This window comes from Pinus tabuliformis, chromosome Q (genome assembly GCF_031772625.1).
Source record: "Pinus tabuliformis cultivar Carrire ecotype Pingquan chromosome Q, CPIR1, whole genome shotgun sequence".
NCBI classification, from domain to species: domain Eukaryota; kingdom Viridiplantae; phylum Streptophyta; class Pinopsida; order Pinales; family Pinaceae; genus Pinus; species Pinus tabuliformis.
Genome location: NC_142296.1, coordinates 585,984,968 through 586,000,920, shown reverse-complemented (window position 1 = coordinate 586,000,920; position 15,953 = coordinate 585,984,968). Strand labels below are relative to the sequence as shown.

Genomic DNA, 15,953 nt, shown 5'->3' with positions numbered 1-15,953 from the left:
GCGAGCTCTCTCCAGCTCCCTCCACTCTCCTTTTCTCCGCCCTCACCTCTGATATTCCCTTCTGCCCCATCTGCCTCTCTCCCATCAGACCTCTGGTCCATTTCCCCTCAGGTTCGTGCAATAAGCCCCCGCCCAATCTCCCATCTGTATCTGTTGCTCTGAAAGCAGGATACTATGTTTCTTCCGACAGCGTCTCCAGAACTTATCATCAAGTCAGAGCTTACAATAACGCTCTTAACTCTCCCGCCCACTTGACATCTGTTTTCACCTACCTCCTCAACCGCATCATTCTCCCTTCAATGGCGCGCAGTGAGGATTGTTTTCACTGTGCTGATCTGCAAGCTGAGTTAGAAAAAATAAGGACACAGCAGTCAATGTTAGATGAAAAGCAAAGTCTATTGGATGCAAGATTAGAAGAGCACGATAGGTGTCTTGACAAGCAAAGCAGGAGACTCTTTGATCAGGACCGCATTAACACTGAAAAGTATAAAGCAGAAATCCAGCTTTTTATGCATAAGGCTGCCTCCCTCCAAGAGCAATTCAGGCAGCTCACAAACCGCTGCGCCCATGCCGAAGATTCAATTTCCATTCTGAAATTCATGATGGAAAAGAACGCCATTGCCACCAGCTCCTCCACCGTCAAACAAGAAGCTAAAGATGACAAGCCGGAGGAATCAACGGAGGAATCCAACACATCATGATTGACTGAATGAATTTCAAATGTATCTTTTTGTTATTCTCCTTTATTAGAATCTATACTAGTGCTATCTTTAATAGTAGCAAAAAAAGCAATCTAAGGACCAAGGGGGTAGCCACTTTTTGTAAACCCCTTGCTCCTTCTCAGTCTGCGCAATCTATGTACCAGAGGATTCGAAATCCTTGTTTTTTTCCAGAATATAATATATAGCAACCGACCATTTCAAAAAAAAAAAAAAAGATTTAAAGTGTAAAAAAATGTTAAATTTAAAAAATAATTATTTATATTTCATACATTAGAAAATTTAAAGTCAAAAAATAGGTCTTTTAAAAAAAGGGCCTAATGCAGAATCACCACTTCTTAAAATTAGCATGCAAATCACTAACATTCTAAAATGTAATGTACATTAAAAAAATTAAAGTGCCAAGAACTATGCTTTAAAAAAAATATGTGTGTTCTGCATCACCCCATGTCAAAATCGGGTCACTTTTTTGCTATCTCTACGAAATGGGTAACAGTATTAATGCTTGTTTCAAAGTTTACATTGTTTAAAGCTCTTGAGAAAGGAAATGGATCTAATGATGCTCCTTCTGCAGAGGCGAAAACCACCTCAGATGAAGATGGGGATCTGTACTTGGCTTCTTCTTTAAGTACACATGTAGATCATGAGGCATGGTTGATTGACTCAAGTGCATCCTTTCACTTCACTCCCCACAGGGAGTGGTTCTGAAAGTATGATAAATATGATGGTGGTGATGTCTTATTAGGGGATGATAGGAAGGCTAGAATTGTCGGTTGCGGAAAATTCAAGTTGAAGTTGCAAGGTGGAAGGATTAGAACACTTCCGGGTGTTCTACATATTCCTGCATTAGCGAGAAATCTAATTTCTGTAAGCAAGCTAGATGATACAGGTGTAAGAATAGTGTTTGAGAAAGATACATGCAAGATGGTTCGGAGACCACTGGTATTGATGCGAGAAGTTCAGATTGGAACTCTATACAAGCTTCAGGGTAGAACTGTTATTGATGAGTGCAACAATTATGTGGTTCTTGAAAGTGGAGCAAAAAATCTAGTGATCTCTGGGGAAAAGACCATGCTCTGACTTTAAAGGGTTGGACATATTGGAGAGAAGGGACTTTGAATACTTCCTGGTAATGGTATGGTAGAAGGTATTTCTAATTTCTCTTTGTTTCTATAGTATTGTTTCCTGAAAGCTTTCTTCCTGGTGATTGGGGTTTTGGTTTTGATAGGATGGAGCAGAGCTAGGAGGTCCTTGCTAGTTGGGAGTCCTTGTCATATTGCCCAACTGATAAGGAACCTACGAGATGACACTTACCACGACAGAACCATCAGGTTCCTACCCCAAGTGGATGCATGGAATGATTATGCCTTACATATGTTAATTCACTTTTCGAGGACCTGCCAGACATAGTCCCACCCTAGCCAGACTTCCTCCTAACCTCTTCTAAGTTTTCTATTCACAGTGATTTAGTCAAGGGCCCTTTCCTGGATCTGGGATGACTGGGATGGCTTGCTCTCTTGTTAAATTTATGAACGATCCATTTGTTGAAGCGAAATGGCATAGGATAGTTGCAATCACCAAAGTAGATGTGAAAGTACCGCCACTAGTCTAGTAGGAAAGTTACTTATTCAATGGATAAAACTATGTTGTTGTCTTCCTTAATATTTTCCTTATTAATTTGACAACTTGAAGTGGGCCTTCAAATACTTCATGGTAATGGTATGGTAGAAGGTATGTCTAATTTCTCTTTGGATTTTGATTTCTGCGAAAATTGTGTATCTGGGAAGCAGAATCAGGTTAGTTTCCCCTTTGGTGCTAAGAGGGCGAAACATATATTAGAGCTTGTGCACAGTGATGTGCTTGGACCTGTGTCAGTTCCATCATTGGGTAAGTCTGTATACTATGTATCATTTATAGATGACTTCTCAAGGAATACATGGATATAATTCCTCAGGCAAAGATTTAAAGTCTTTGATAGGTTTCAAGAATTTAAGGCTTTGGTGGAAAACTAGATAGAGAAGAAGATAAAGGTGTTGAGGATAAATAATGGTGGAGAGTTTTGTAAGAAGGAATTTGAAGAGTTCTCTAAGATGTGTGGTATAGCATGACAAAAGACTACTCCATACACAACTAAGACAAATGGAGTTCCAGAAAGAATGAACATGACATTGATGGAAAAGGTAAGAAGAATGGTCAGTGGTGCTGGGTTAGGACAAGAATTTCGGGCAGAGGTGATGGAAACTTCATGTTACCTAGTCAACAAATCACCTTTATTAGCATTGGAGGATAAGACTCCACAAGATGTATGGACATGTAAGAAACCCTCTCTTTCAAATCTGAGGGTATTTGGATGTAATTCATATGTACATGTTCCAAAGGAGAAAATAACCAAGTTGGATAGTAAATCTGAAAGTTGCATCTTTATTGGGTATAAGGATAGTTTAAAAGGTTATAAGATTTGAAACCCAGAAACAAGGAAGATTGTGTACAACCGCGATGTGGTGTTTAGCAAGGAAAATTTTAAGGATGGAAAATTTTCTTGAAGTTTAAAAACATTGGCGAATCTCACTAATCCCTAATATGAAAACTATAAAATGTTTATTGATATATTTGTAAAATTATTCAAATTTATAATGATTTTATATATAGTCTCTAAATAATGTTGGCGATTTTTAAGATAAAATAAGTTTATATTCTAAAATTTGGGCGAATCAGCTTTTATAAAAATTGGAAATTGGTGAATATTTTTTGTGGAAAAATCATGGAAAATTAGCCCACTGGGCGAACATTAGCCCCTAAAATTTTCCATGGTGTTTAGAGAGGTGAAAGATGTTATTAAACATGAATTCCTACCAAAGGAACCTGAGAAGATAGAGTTTGAACTAAAGGAGTAGGAATCAGACTCTACAACAAAAGAGGAATCTAAAGATGAAGAGCTACAGACTCCAGTTGTGAGAAGATCATTTCAAGAAATAAGGCGGCCAAAAAGGTATAGTCTAGCTGCTTTCTGTTCAAATTTTTCTTTATCTATTACTGATGATGATCCCAGAACTATCAGGGAAGCAGTAGATTTAGAGGATGGAAAACTATGGAAAGAGGCCATGGTTGATGAAATAGCATATTTGCACAAAAATGAGGCTTGGCGTCTGGTGGAGTTTCCAGCTGGAAGGAAACCCATTGACAACAAATGGGTGTTTAAGAAGAAGATGAATGTAGAAGGAAAGGTGGAGAAATACAAAGATTAGTTGGTAGCAAAAGGATATTCTCAGGTGTTGGGAATTTATTTTGGTGATATTTCTTCTCCTGTTGTGAAGGTAGATTCTATTAGATTACTTTTATCTACTGCTACTACTTTTGATTTTGTTGTAGAACAAACGGATGTGAAGACAACATTTCTTCACAGGGATCTAGAAGAAGAGATCTACATGAAGAAACCTAAAGGCTTTGCGGTGAAGGGTAAGAAATAATTGGTATGCAGGTTAAAAATGTCTTTGTATGAGTTAAAACCGTCACTAAGGACGTGGTATCAGAAATTTGATACATATATATAGGGACTTGGCTTCACCAGAAGAAAAGAAGATCATTGTGTGTATTTTAAATTAATTGGTGACCATGTTATTTATTTGGTCTTATATGTGGATGATATGTTGTTGATTGGAAATAACAAATAAATTATCCAGGAATTGAAGACCCAATTGTCCTCCAAATTCGACATGAAAGATATTGGTGTCGAAAACTATATTTTGGGCATGGAAATTAAATGAGATCAGGAAAAAAGGAAGCTCTAGTTAAACTAGAGGAAGTATGTTGAGACAATATTGCATAGGTTTAATATGTAAGATAGTAAACCGGTGATGGTTCCTATTCTGGTTGGTGTAAAGTTATCTGCTGAACAGTGTCCCAAGACACAAGAATAGGAAGAGGACATGTCTTGTGTTCCATACACAAGTGCAGTCAGTAACCTAATGTATGCAATGGTCTGTACTAGACCAGAAATTGCACATGCAGTGGGAGTATTGAGTAGGTTTATGTCAAAAATAGGGAAGGAGCATTCGACAAAAATGAAGCAGGTTTTAAGGTATGTGTGTGGCACTAGTGATTATAGTCTTTGCTACCAAGGAAGACTAGAATTGGATAGAGTTTTGGACATCCATGGATTTGTTGTTGCAAACTAGGTTGGAGACCTAGATTAGAGAATATCTACAAGTGGGTATGTATTTAACCTATTTGGAGGTGCAGACAATTAGATGAGAAAGAGACAATCTGTAGTGGCACTTTCAACTACAAAGGCAGAATACATGGCAGCCACTCATGCAAGTAAGGAAGCATTTTGGTTGCAGAGATTGTGTTCAAGTATGGGGTTGGTGCATCGAGCTATAAGGATAGACTGTGATAGCCAAAGTGCAACTTCTTGGCAAAGAACCCTACTTATCATTCAAAGACAAATCACTTTGATGTTCAGTATCACTTTGTGAGGGATATGGTTGAGGACAAAAAGGTGTTGCTCGTAAAGGTGGCCACTTTGAAGAATGCTACGGATGCATTGACGAAGTCTATGAGCACTGAGAATTTTTCTTGGTGCAGAGAAAAAATGGGCATTGCAAGGCTGGAGCAATGACTAAGCTCTCTCATGGCCCCTAGTGGAAAGAAAACAACAAATGGGAGAATGTTGGGTGTGTGTTATATTCTTTCCACGACTAGCCCCACGCACAGGGGGGTGACAACCCCCCTATTCATTGTGGCAAGTGCAACAGGGGGCGGTAGCTCCCCTCTATATTAGGTGGGTAGACCTACCTATGGTTTTGTGCATGGTTTTCGCACATGGTTTTTGGCATGATGGTTTTCTACCCATGGTATTTTGTAGATCCAGTCAAGGGAAATATGATTATGTTCTAATCCAGGGTTTATGGATGCTTCAACATGTATATATATATATATATATATATATATATATATATATATATATATATGTATTGTAACATTGAAAGGAATATAATGAAAAATCAATTTGGTAGTCTTGGTTTTGGGATCCAGGGGAAAATCTCCATGTATATCTGTTTTATGTTTTATTCTCTCGCCATTGTTTATTTAGGCCCTATATTAGGTGGGTAGACCTACCTATGGTTTTTCGTGTGGTTTTCACACATGGTTTTGGGCATGATGGTTTTCTTCCCATGGTATTTTGTAGATCTGGTCAAGGGAACTATGCTTATGTTCTAATCTAGGGTTTATGGATGATTCAACATATATATATATATATATATATATATATATATATATATATATATATATATATATATATATATATATATATATATATATATATGTATTATAACATTAAAAGGGAATATATTGAAAAATAAATCTGGTATTCCCAGTTTTGGGATCTAGGGGAAAATCTTTGTGTATATATGTTTTATGTTTTATGCTCTTGTCATTGTTTATTTTCTGTCTTTTAGAATTCGTATGCAGGTAATTTCTGTACAGGGTTAAAACTTACATGACTTTCCTCAAAACAAGCTCAGTGGTCATATTAGTAGCAAAATATGGTATCCTATGCATGGTGCCCATTGACATGTGGAACACATGCAAACCCCTACCTTACTTTAGAGTATAATATATTATAATATTAACCCACTTTAGCTTTATAAATTTGGCTAGGAAGAAAATAATATCTTCCTAGCTTATCCCCCTTTCAAAGCTCTCTATCCCCCTAGCCTTTGGTCTCATGGAGTCCTAACCCCCTATACCCTTTTCAGCCCCTATTTTGTAGGTGTGGTGCTATCTATATGTATATATGCATGTATGTATGTTACATTTGCTAAGCTCATTGGCCTTTTAACAAATAGGCTTTCCATCTTAAACTACAAAGGAATCTATTTAACAAAGATCCTAAGACCATTTTTTTAACCCTTGAACCATAATACATGAGGAGGTTATAACTTAGAAAAATTATAAAAGTTCATGAAAGGCACATCACAACCTTTCATCGCATCACAAATCAATATCATACCAATGAAACCATGATCTGTGAAACTAATTTTCATCGCAAATATCTTTGCAATGTGTGGCTTGCCGAAGTGATAAAATGATGTAGAACACTATCACATCCTTGGGCGTAAATGTTGTTGAACATAATTGATACGCATTTAATGCACTTCCCACAATGAAATTGTTATATCTATCACATTTCTATTTCATTTTCACCTTGATATGTTATTGCAAGTCTTTCTTGGATATTTGCACTACATCGATTAGTAACATATATTTGTCAACTGAGTTTGCACCACGTTTCCTAGAGTTGTAACACTTGTGCTTTTCCATGCCACATTTCAAGTTAGTTTTGTGCATCCACTTCTCACATCCTTTTCTGTCAGTAAATTGTAAGCATTACCCTAAAGTTTTGGTGCGACCATTCATTTATCTAGCCCTTCAACTTCTGACTTATATATATGTGTGTGTGTGTGTGTGTGTGTGTGTGTAGATATATACACAGTGGAACCCTTATTTCTCCAACACTTATTCATTTTCTCATTCCCCTTTACCATCATGTCGCGATTTTACATTGTGTTGATGCATTAATATCTTGCATAGTCCTTCGAAATTTCATTTAGCACTCATCATGCTTTAATATATGAAGTTCCACCACCTCTTTGCAGAACCTTAACCCTATCCTCATCGCCATGCATGAATACTTCATCACCTCGCATATTTGGTGAGTAGTTAAGGTTTTAGTGTTGCACTACGACGTAAGCACTTTGCATAGCATGCGATGAAGTTATGTGATGCGTCACATCATATACATAGTCGTGTCACAATCTATCCCTACAAGGGTTAATTACCAAGTTGTGTCACATAAGAAATATTTATAGAGTGAATACATTGATTCATATCACGACACAATCTTGTTTGACAACATAATTTTTTCCTCATGTCACAGAGCATCTCCTAGGTTCAAACTACATTTCTCTTTTGCAGTTCATCCTAATTTAGTTTTATCTTTCTTAGTTACTTATTTTAATGGATATCTTTGATCTTCCAAGCTTGGTCGATTTGAAATATTTTAGCAATTCATTGTGTGAAGATATGGCTTCTCCTAAGAGAAGTCCTAAGAAAGACCCTGTGGAGGAAGAATTTGAGGAATGTCCTATCGCATTAGAGCCCAAGGAGAGGTGAGAACTAAGAAGAATATTGAACATGAAATACGAGCAATAATTCTTACACGGTAGTCAACATTCACATAAAAGGATATGTAACTGACCAAAGAAACATTCGAAGAACATCTGATGGAGTTTGCCAAGCTGCATACCATGCTCACTTCATTATTTCATTGGATCTAAACTAACTGGAAGGCAATAGTACAAAATGAAAGTGAATACAAAGTCATAAATGAAGGGGTTGACACACTTATGTGACCCAAGAGCTACAAGTCCACGTACAAGTTATGTCATTTTGGGGTTGGGCCCAAGTTAGATGTTTATTTTATCCAACAAATTATTTTGGCTTTTTTTATGTAATTATGTAAAAGTAAAACAAAAATAGAAATTAAAGTGAATTATAAATTAGAAATGAAGGTAGGTGAAAATTTATGGAAGGTGAAGAATTACCTCACTTTTGTATGAAAGTAACCTTCTAGTAAAGAGCAAGGTATCTTAGTTTTTTGGACTTTTTGAGAACTTTTGAAAGGGAAAAACTTATAATCACCTTAAGGACTAGTTTTCAGCTTTATGCACTCCCATTATTGGGATTTGAAGACACTTTATGTTTTGGCATTAAATGTTCAAGTATAATAGTAAGAAGCTCGAAGGGCCACGGAAAGGACTTTCTTTTCATGTGTTATCGACTATAGTAAGACTTTTCTTTATTGTTGTTAATTAATATATGATTGTTGCATATTTGTGGCAAGTTAATAAACTATTTTGTTAGCCTTAAACACTTATAATTCTAAGAATTTCTTACTGATATTTGCATATGTTTATGCTTGTTGTTGATTGTAAACTACTTCACAATTACTAACTAGTATACTTTTAGTTTTCATGTATCTTAATTAGAGATTGCTATCACTCTTTCTTTAAGATACATGCTTATTATAGATATGTTTTAGTGTTCCTTTTACATATTCATTTAAAGTATTTTCATTGAAGTTGATTTTACATCCCTTCCATCAAGGACTTAAGTTAGGTTTCCCTTTCATATTTCATTTAACATTTACAAAATCTTAAGATGGCAGCCGAGTTAATAAACCGAATGGAATCTCATCCCAAATAGTGTGAAGCTTAGTTGGGGCCTCATATCAAAGAGATCCCCATAAGGATGTAAATGGTGCATCCAACCCCGCCAACAAAATTCTAGCCTCAAAACCTATCTATAAGTTGGGCCATAGGTCAAACACACTTATACACATGGGAACATAGGATCCAATAGAAACTAGTTCACTTGCCTATCATATATTGACTCACTAGTGTAAGTATCATATGTACATATACATTTACAACTTGGGAATCAAGTTGGAGGCATTACACTTCACCTAGCTATATAGCACCAAGGCTTTACCATTGGTGTTATCCTACTACTTAGGACCTATGTAGAGCACAATTCTCATAGACAATAGATACTAGGTTTATGATGAAGAGTTGTAGTGCCCCATTTGAACATAATTAGCTCTCATGCTATTAATTTAAACCTAGGCTCTACAAAGATAGGTATTGAGTCATTTTTCCATCCTCTTCTCTATTTATAGTATGTGTAAAGGGAAAATCCCTTACTTTGTCTTCCAACATCTATGATAGTAAAAAAGGGAATTCACTCATGGATGATGCCCATTCAAATATATTTTTAAAAGGGGCCAACCTAGACAATGCAAGAAAACAACTAGTAAGATTAGCAAACTAAAAAAAGAAGCTAGGTAGGCCACATTGAAATACCAAAAGAAGTTCTATGCTAACATTAAAATAGAGATGAAGGAATGGAACAAGTGGTTTGAGGAGAAAGGGAAACACCTCTTCTAAATTCATAAATCCAAAAATCACATGATGGATCCTAGCTAGTGTTTTATCAAGTTCAAGACACCAAATAAATTAATAAAATTGTAATAATAATGGCTTAGCTAGTGGATTAGCTTAGTTCTATTCGTATCAAAACCTTAACTAGGCACTTAGTGAAAGAAATAAAAATATAACAAGTCCTAAAAATAAATAAATTATTGTAATAAAAATATGAAGCCCTAGTCATTCCTATGATATATGGAGACAATTGAGCAAGCTCACTAGCAAAAAAAACATCTTTCCAAACTTATACAAGCAATAACTGCACAATGATAATTACCCACATCAATTCAAATATACTAAACATAAGAACTAGTTTAGAGTCTAAATTCTCTTTTTATTTTTGTAATGAAAAACAAGTATATCAATCCTAGTAATCATTGCTTATATGCATTTTTCTACCAATAATAATATAATAAAATGCTAACTTAAATAACAATTATAAAAACGAAGGAAAAAAAAACGGTTTAATAAAATAATTTGAAATAATGTGTTATTTTTATATAGCAATATATTTACAAATTTTATTAAAAAATTAGAATAAATAAAGTATATTCAACTTATTCTTATTATTAATAATAATAATAAAAATAATTGGTAAACATTTTATTTTAAATTTTTAAAGAATTTTATTTTTGTGCTTTTAATGTTTTATAAATTTAGATTATATTTTTATATAAAAAATTGGTTGAAAACATTAATTTTTATTTATATAAAAATTATTTATTTAATAAAATTTAAACATTTTTATATAGAAAATTATTTATTTAATAATTTTTATATAGCAATATATTTACAAATTTTATTAAAAAATTAGAATAAATAAAGTATATTCTCCTTATAGAAGCAGGTCTTTCTTCTATTGAGAGCCTAGCTATGCTCAGGTTTCTGATGTACAAGCACAAGCTCAATAACATAGACAATCATAGACTTCCTAAGCTAGCTTTAAATTCCAGCCAAAATCACCTAAGGCTTAACCGAGGATGGCATAAGGACACAAGAGCCTGGTTAAACTATTGGGAGATCAATGAGAATGATGCTTTGCAAAACATAAATAACATTAAAGATATTGTTACTTCTAAGTTCAAAGAAAAATTGTGGTGTGAGAAAGATTTAGCGTCTAAAAGAAAATGAAGTTATTATAAGAAGGTCATCAACCCCACCCTTGAAGATCAAAAGTATCTCTCTATTCTAACTAGCTCAAAAAAGAAAATTAATATAGCAAAGATTAGAATGAATTCTCATGAGCTCCATAGTGAAACTGGCCGCTGGGTAGTTCCTAAAACGCCATGGATGGAAAGGATCTGCCATATTTGTGAGAATAGGAGCATCGAGGATGAAAACCACTTCCTCTTAGAGTGCCCTGCATACAACCACATTAGATCTCAATTTCACAACCTTTGTTACAATACTGACCTTCCTAGCCTTTTACAATGCCAAAATTATAGTGAACTCGGGAGGCTTCTCTCCAAGCTTTTTGAGCATAGGAATAAAATCTTAAATCAAAATAAATAATTTGTCTTTTTAGGTCCGATAGATCATTATTTGGTCTCAGCGGACGTTAACCATCATCATCATCATCATCATCATTCAACTTATTCTTATTAATAATAATAATAAAAAAAAAAAAAAATTGGTAAACATTTTATTTTAAATTTTTAAAGAATTTTATTTTTGTGCTTTTAATGTTTTATAAATTTAGATTATATTTTTATATAAAAAATTGGTTGAAAACATTAATTTTTATTTATATAAAAATTATTTATTTAATAAAATTTAAACATTTTTCTTTTATTTAGTTCATAATAGTTAAGAGTATGTGTTTTTTCTTAAAAGGTCACAAGTTCAAAAATAAGATGGGGTAGAGTATGTATGCCTTCATAGACTTGGCAGTGATAATAGTGATTATCACTAGAAGAAGTAGGTCCCTTGTCCCACAAACAAAAAGGTCTCATACACCAATTTAATATTTAACTTAACAATGGCATTAAAAATAAATAATAATAATAATAATATCTATACAAAAATCTAAATTAACATCAAAATATAAAACTTATTCTAAAATAAAAATTAATTTACATAAATAATTATATAAAAAGCATAGTTTAATAAAGCTCTATCCTTTTTTCCTTCAACCCTATAATTAGAAGGACGCAATCCCCATTAAAATCAAAGCGGAAAAAACCACACGGTCACAATCTCGTTCCGGAACTGGAAGATGTCATGGTATCAAATTTTATTTATATATATATATATAAAGTCAGTATTTAATTTTATTTAAACCACACGGTTTTATATATTAAAAAATCAGTTTTTAATTTTATTTAAACTACACTGTTACAATCTCGTTCAGGGGCTGGAAGTTGTTATCCTATCAAATTTTCAAAAAAAGCACACACAAATCAATGTTTAGTTTAATTTAATGATATATTAATGCATTTCATAGGGTGATGTATTAATGCATAACAAGAATGGATAAATTTTAAAATTCTATATTCCAGGCTATTTTAAAGGTGAGATTTGATTTAATTATACCGTTTATTAATAATTAAGAAATAATATCTATTTTAAGAATTTTAGTTCTGAGTGGTTTATTGGTTCAGTGAATAATTAGTTTTCCAATTTCAAGTATCTGAATACATGTAATTAGCTTATTATATATTTAAATATGTGTTGTAACTAGTCTATTATATTATGAAATAATTGTATTATATATTTAAATACATGTTGTAACGAATCTATTATATTTATGAAATAATTGAATACATGTTGTAATTAGCACACAGCATCAGATGAATGAATCAATATAATTCTGAATGACTTCAACAAATAGCTTGTGGGCATTGCAACAGTTTGGGGAACACAGAAAAAAGAATGGTGAATTGCATGCTATCTGCCAGGTTATTGCTACAGAGAAGCACAATTAGTGTGGGCAAAATGGAGCTGGTTCTGCCCCAGATCATACGCTATGTGGAAATTCTGCTGCTGAACATTTCCGAACACCGACGACGAACCTGCGGGTCCTGCAGAAGCGAAGGCGAGGCACAGCAAAACTTTTTTACCGCTTTCCACAGTCATGAAGCTATTCTGGGTGGGCAGAACATATCTGGAACCTCCTCCAAAGTGAAAAGCAATTTTGGGCAGTCGGAGAGCAGAACGCTTAGCTTTTTTGTAACACAGATCAAGCCCCACACTAGAGGAATTCACTGCGCGAGACGTAATGCTGGCCCGAACAGCGTGCAGAAGAGGCTTGTACGCCGGGTCCTCCAAATAGGTTAGGGTCGTTCCAGAGTCAATGATAAGGCCTCCCTGTCCATTGGGTTTCAGTTGGAAAGTGCCCTTCGGGAGAGGAATGGCCTTGCGATTCACGCTGATGCCACGGAGGTCGAGGTAGTAGAAAGAGGGGCGAGCTTTGTTGTGGATCAGAGGGGTGGTTCTATGGCGAAGTGAGGTTAGTCCAGAGTCACCCAAGAATAAAGGACTGATCTGTGACACATTATAAATGGAGGTTAAACAATAGGAGAAGATGTTGCCAATGGAGGATCCAATCTGGGAAACCAGAGACAAGGGTCCTCTCCCCATACCCACAATGCCAGAAGAGTTGGAGAAGGAACCACTCTGGTCACGACCGCAACCGAACGCAATGTGACGAAGGGGTGCCCGGCCCTTGAACCCAACTTTCCTAAGACTAAAAGTCTCATAACCCATGTTTCCAGAAGTGAGTGACAAATCTCCATACATGTAGAAATAATTGCAGTGCCTGAGGTCATCACATTGTCCCTGCACAGCTTTACAGAAAGAATTGGAACAAGATTCGTTGGTGAAGGACGTGGAGCGCGAGGGGCTGTAGAAGGGATCCTCCTGTGGAATGCAGGAGTTGTTGTTGGCACATGGCATGCATTGGGTCCAGATCAAATCGCTGCCAGTGTCGAGAATGACGTGCAACTTTAATGGATCCGGCGAACCTATCCCTATCTGCATAAGAAATTCATAGTTGTCATAGTTAACTGGACTGGAGTAACTCGGCGAATGGCGGACACCGGCATTTTGGAAAAAACTGCGCAGCCTGTTGTGGCTTCGTTGAAAGGCTTGGCGGAGGCGGTCAGCGTATTCAATGTTCTGAGCATTCAAATATGGATTTGCAGGGGAGTCTCTGCGCATGAGATCTAGCCTGTAACTAAGTGGACCAGTGGCAGGTCCCTTGCTTTCGGCCCCTGTAATAATTACCTCGCTGGCGCAACATAACATAAACAAGCCAACGGCAGCCATTAACACAACGTGTGAGATGCCGGGTCCCGCCATTGTCGAGAAACTTATTCAGATAACCTTCTGTAACAAAACCCTAAACCCTATGATACCGAAAACCCTAAACCTACTGAAAACAAACCCTAACAACCACATATATATATACACACAGAAACCCAACCCTAACAGAAGATCCTCTGAAGATTTCCTGCTCAACCACATTGCCAACTCCAGCTCGAACTCCATTAACAGCTTCTTAGCGAATTCCAACTCTACTTGCAATTCTACCCTCCGTTCTTTCCGACTCCGCCCTCTATTTCTGCAACTCCCAATCCATACTTGCATTTCTAACCGCTTCGGTTCTTTCGGAGCCCCTCCCCTATTTCTGCAAATCCAAATCCAAATCCATACGTAACAAAATCTTCGGTCCGTTCGTTTACATGTCGCGTTTTCTCTATTAATCTGCAGGATCTCGATGGATTGTCTCTCTCCCATGGCCTGGAGCACAGTTGTTCCGGTTACACGCTGATCGAGTCAACGCGTTTATATGGCCCGCCTGCTCTCTTGATATGGGGGATCTTTATAGATTATTGCATGGGAATCTTGACATGGGATCTCGACAGATTATTTCTGGGGGATCTTGATAAATTATCGCTGGTTTGTTACTCAGTTGATGTTGCAAAGTCATTGCTCCAGGAGTAATATCCTCCAACCCAACTATGATTATTACGTATGATATTTTATTTTCACTAAAGGTTATTAAAAAGCCTATGATTACCTAATATTCTATCTTGATTAAAGTTTATTAAAATTAGTGCACTCAACAATTTTTACATTCTAGAAATTCATCTTATTATCACAATCACATTTAATTAATAAATGTGATTGGAAAAAACAATTAATTACCTAATATTCTATCTTGATTAAAGTTTATTAAAATTAGTGCACTCAGCAATTTTTACATTCTAGAAATTCATCTTATTATCACAATCACATTTAATTAATAAATGTGATTGGAAAAAACAATTAATAATATAGATCAAATATTAATAACAATATTAAAATTGATAAATATATAATAATAATAATATTACAAAAATAATTATTATAATAAAATTGTCACTGTCAATAAATTAATTTTATATTATTATAAAATAATTATAATTATTTTTATTTTTATTAATAATAATAATTAATAATTAATTAATAATAACCGTAATTAATATTATTACTATTAAATAATTTTATTATTATTATTATTAAATTTAATATCCTCCCGTCCAATTTAATATTATTATTACATATTCCCATGATATTTTATTTCAACTAAAGATTATTAAAATTAGTTTGCTAAACGATTTCTACATTTTAGAAATTCATATTATAAGCTATTCATGGTATTTTAGAAAACATTTAATTAAGACATTTTAAAATAAAATATGAATATAAATTTTTATTATTATTATTATTATGGTTATGGTTATTGTTTGTTTGGTAATATTTTATTATTTCATAAATATTAAAATAATTATATATATTATATTTTTAACATATGAATAATAATAAACGTGATACTTTAGCATACAAAGAATAATAGGGCAAGAAATTATATATAATAAAAATTACATAAAATTTTATATTACTAGTATAATTATATCAATAAAGTAGTTGAAATATATTAATATATTTCAATTTTTACTTTATAACGGTAGAAAAGATAGAAATTGATGTCAATTGATATATTTCAATCACTTTATTATTGTGGTTGTGATACCTAACAACCAACCTACCCAAGGAGGATTAGTAGACCATGATTCACAATGAGTAGATATGAGCAAGTTATGGTTGAGAAGGTTTATTATGTTCAATATGTAGTTACCTATGGATGACCATGGTTGTCCACATCTAACTATAGTTGACTATGATAGATTGTAGTCGACTATGA

The 15,953-nt window shown here is 34.5% G+C and overlaps 1 protein-coding gene across 1 annotated transcript; it reads right to left on the bottom strand.

Moving 5' to 3' along the window:
- Positions 1 to 12,670: 12,670 nt before the first annotated feature.
- Positions 12,671 to 14,065, bottom strand: LOC149220818 (aspartic proteinase nepenthesin-2-like). Its single transcript, XM_089387214.1, has one exon. The coding sequence runs from the start codon at positions 14,063 to 14,065 to the stop codon at positions 12,671 to 12,673; it is 1,395 nt and encodes a 464-aa protein (XP_089243340.1).
- Positions 14,066 to 15,953: the final 1,888 nt, after the last annotated feature.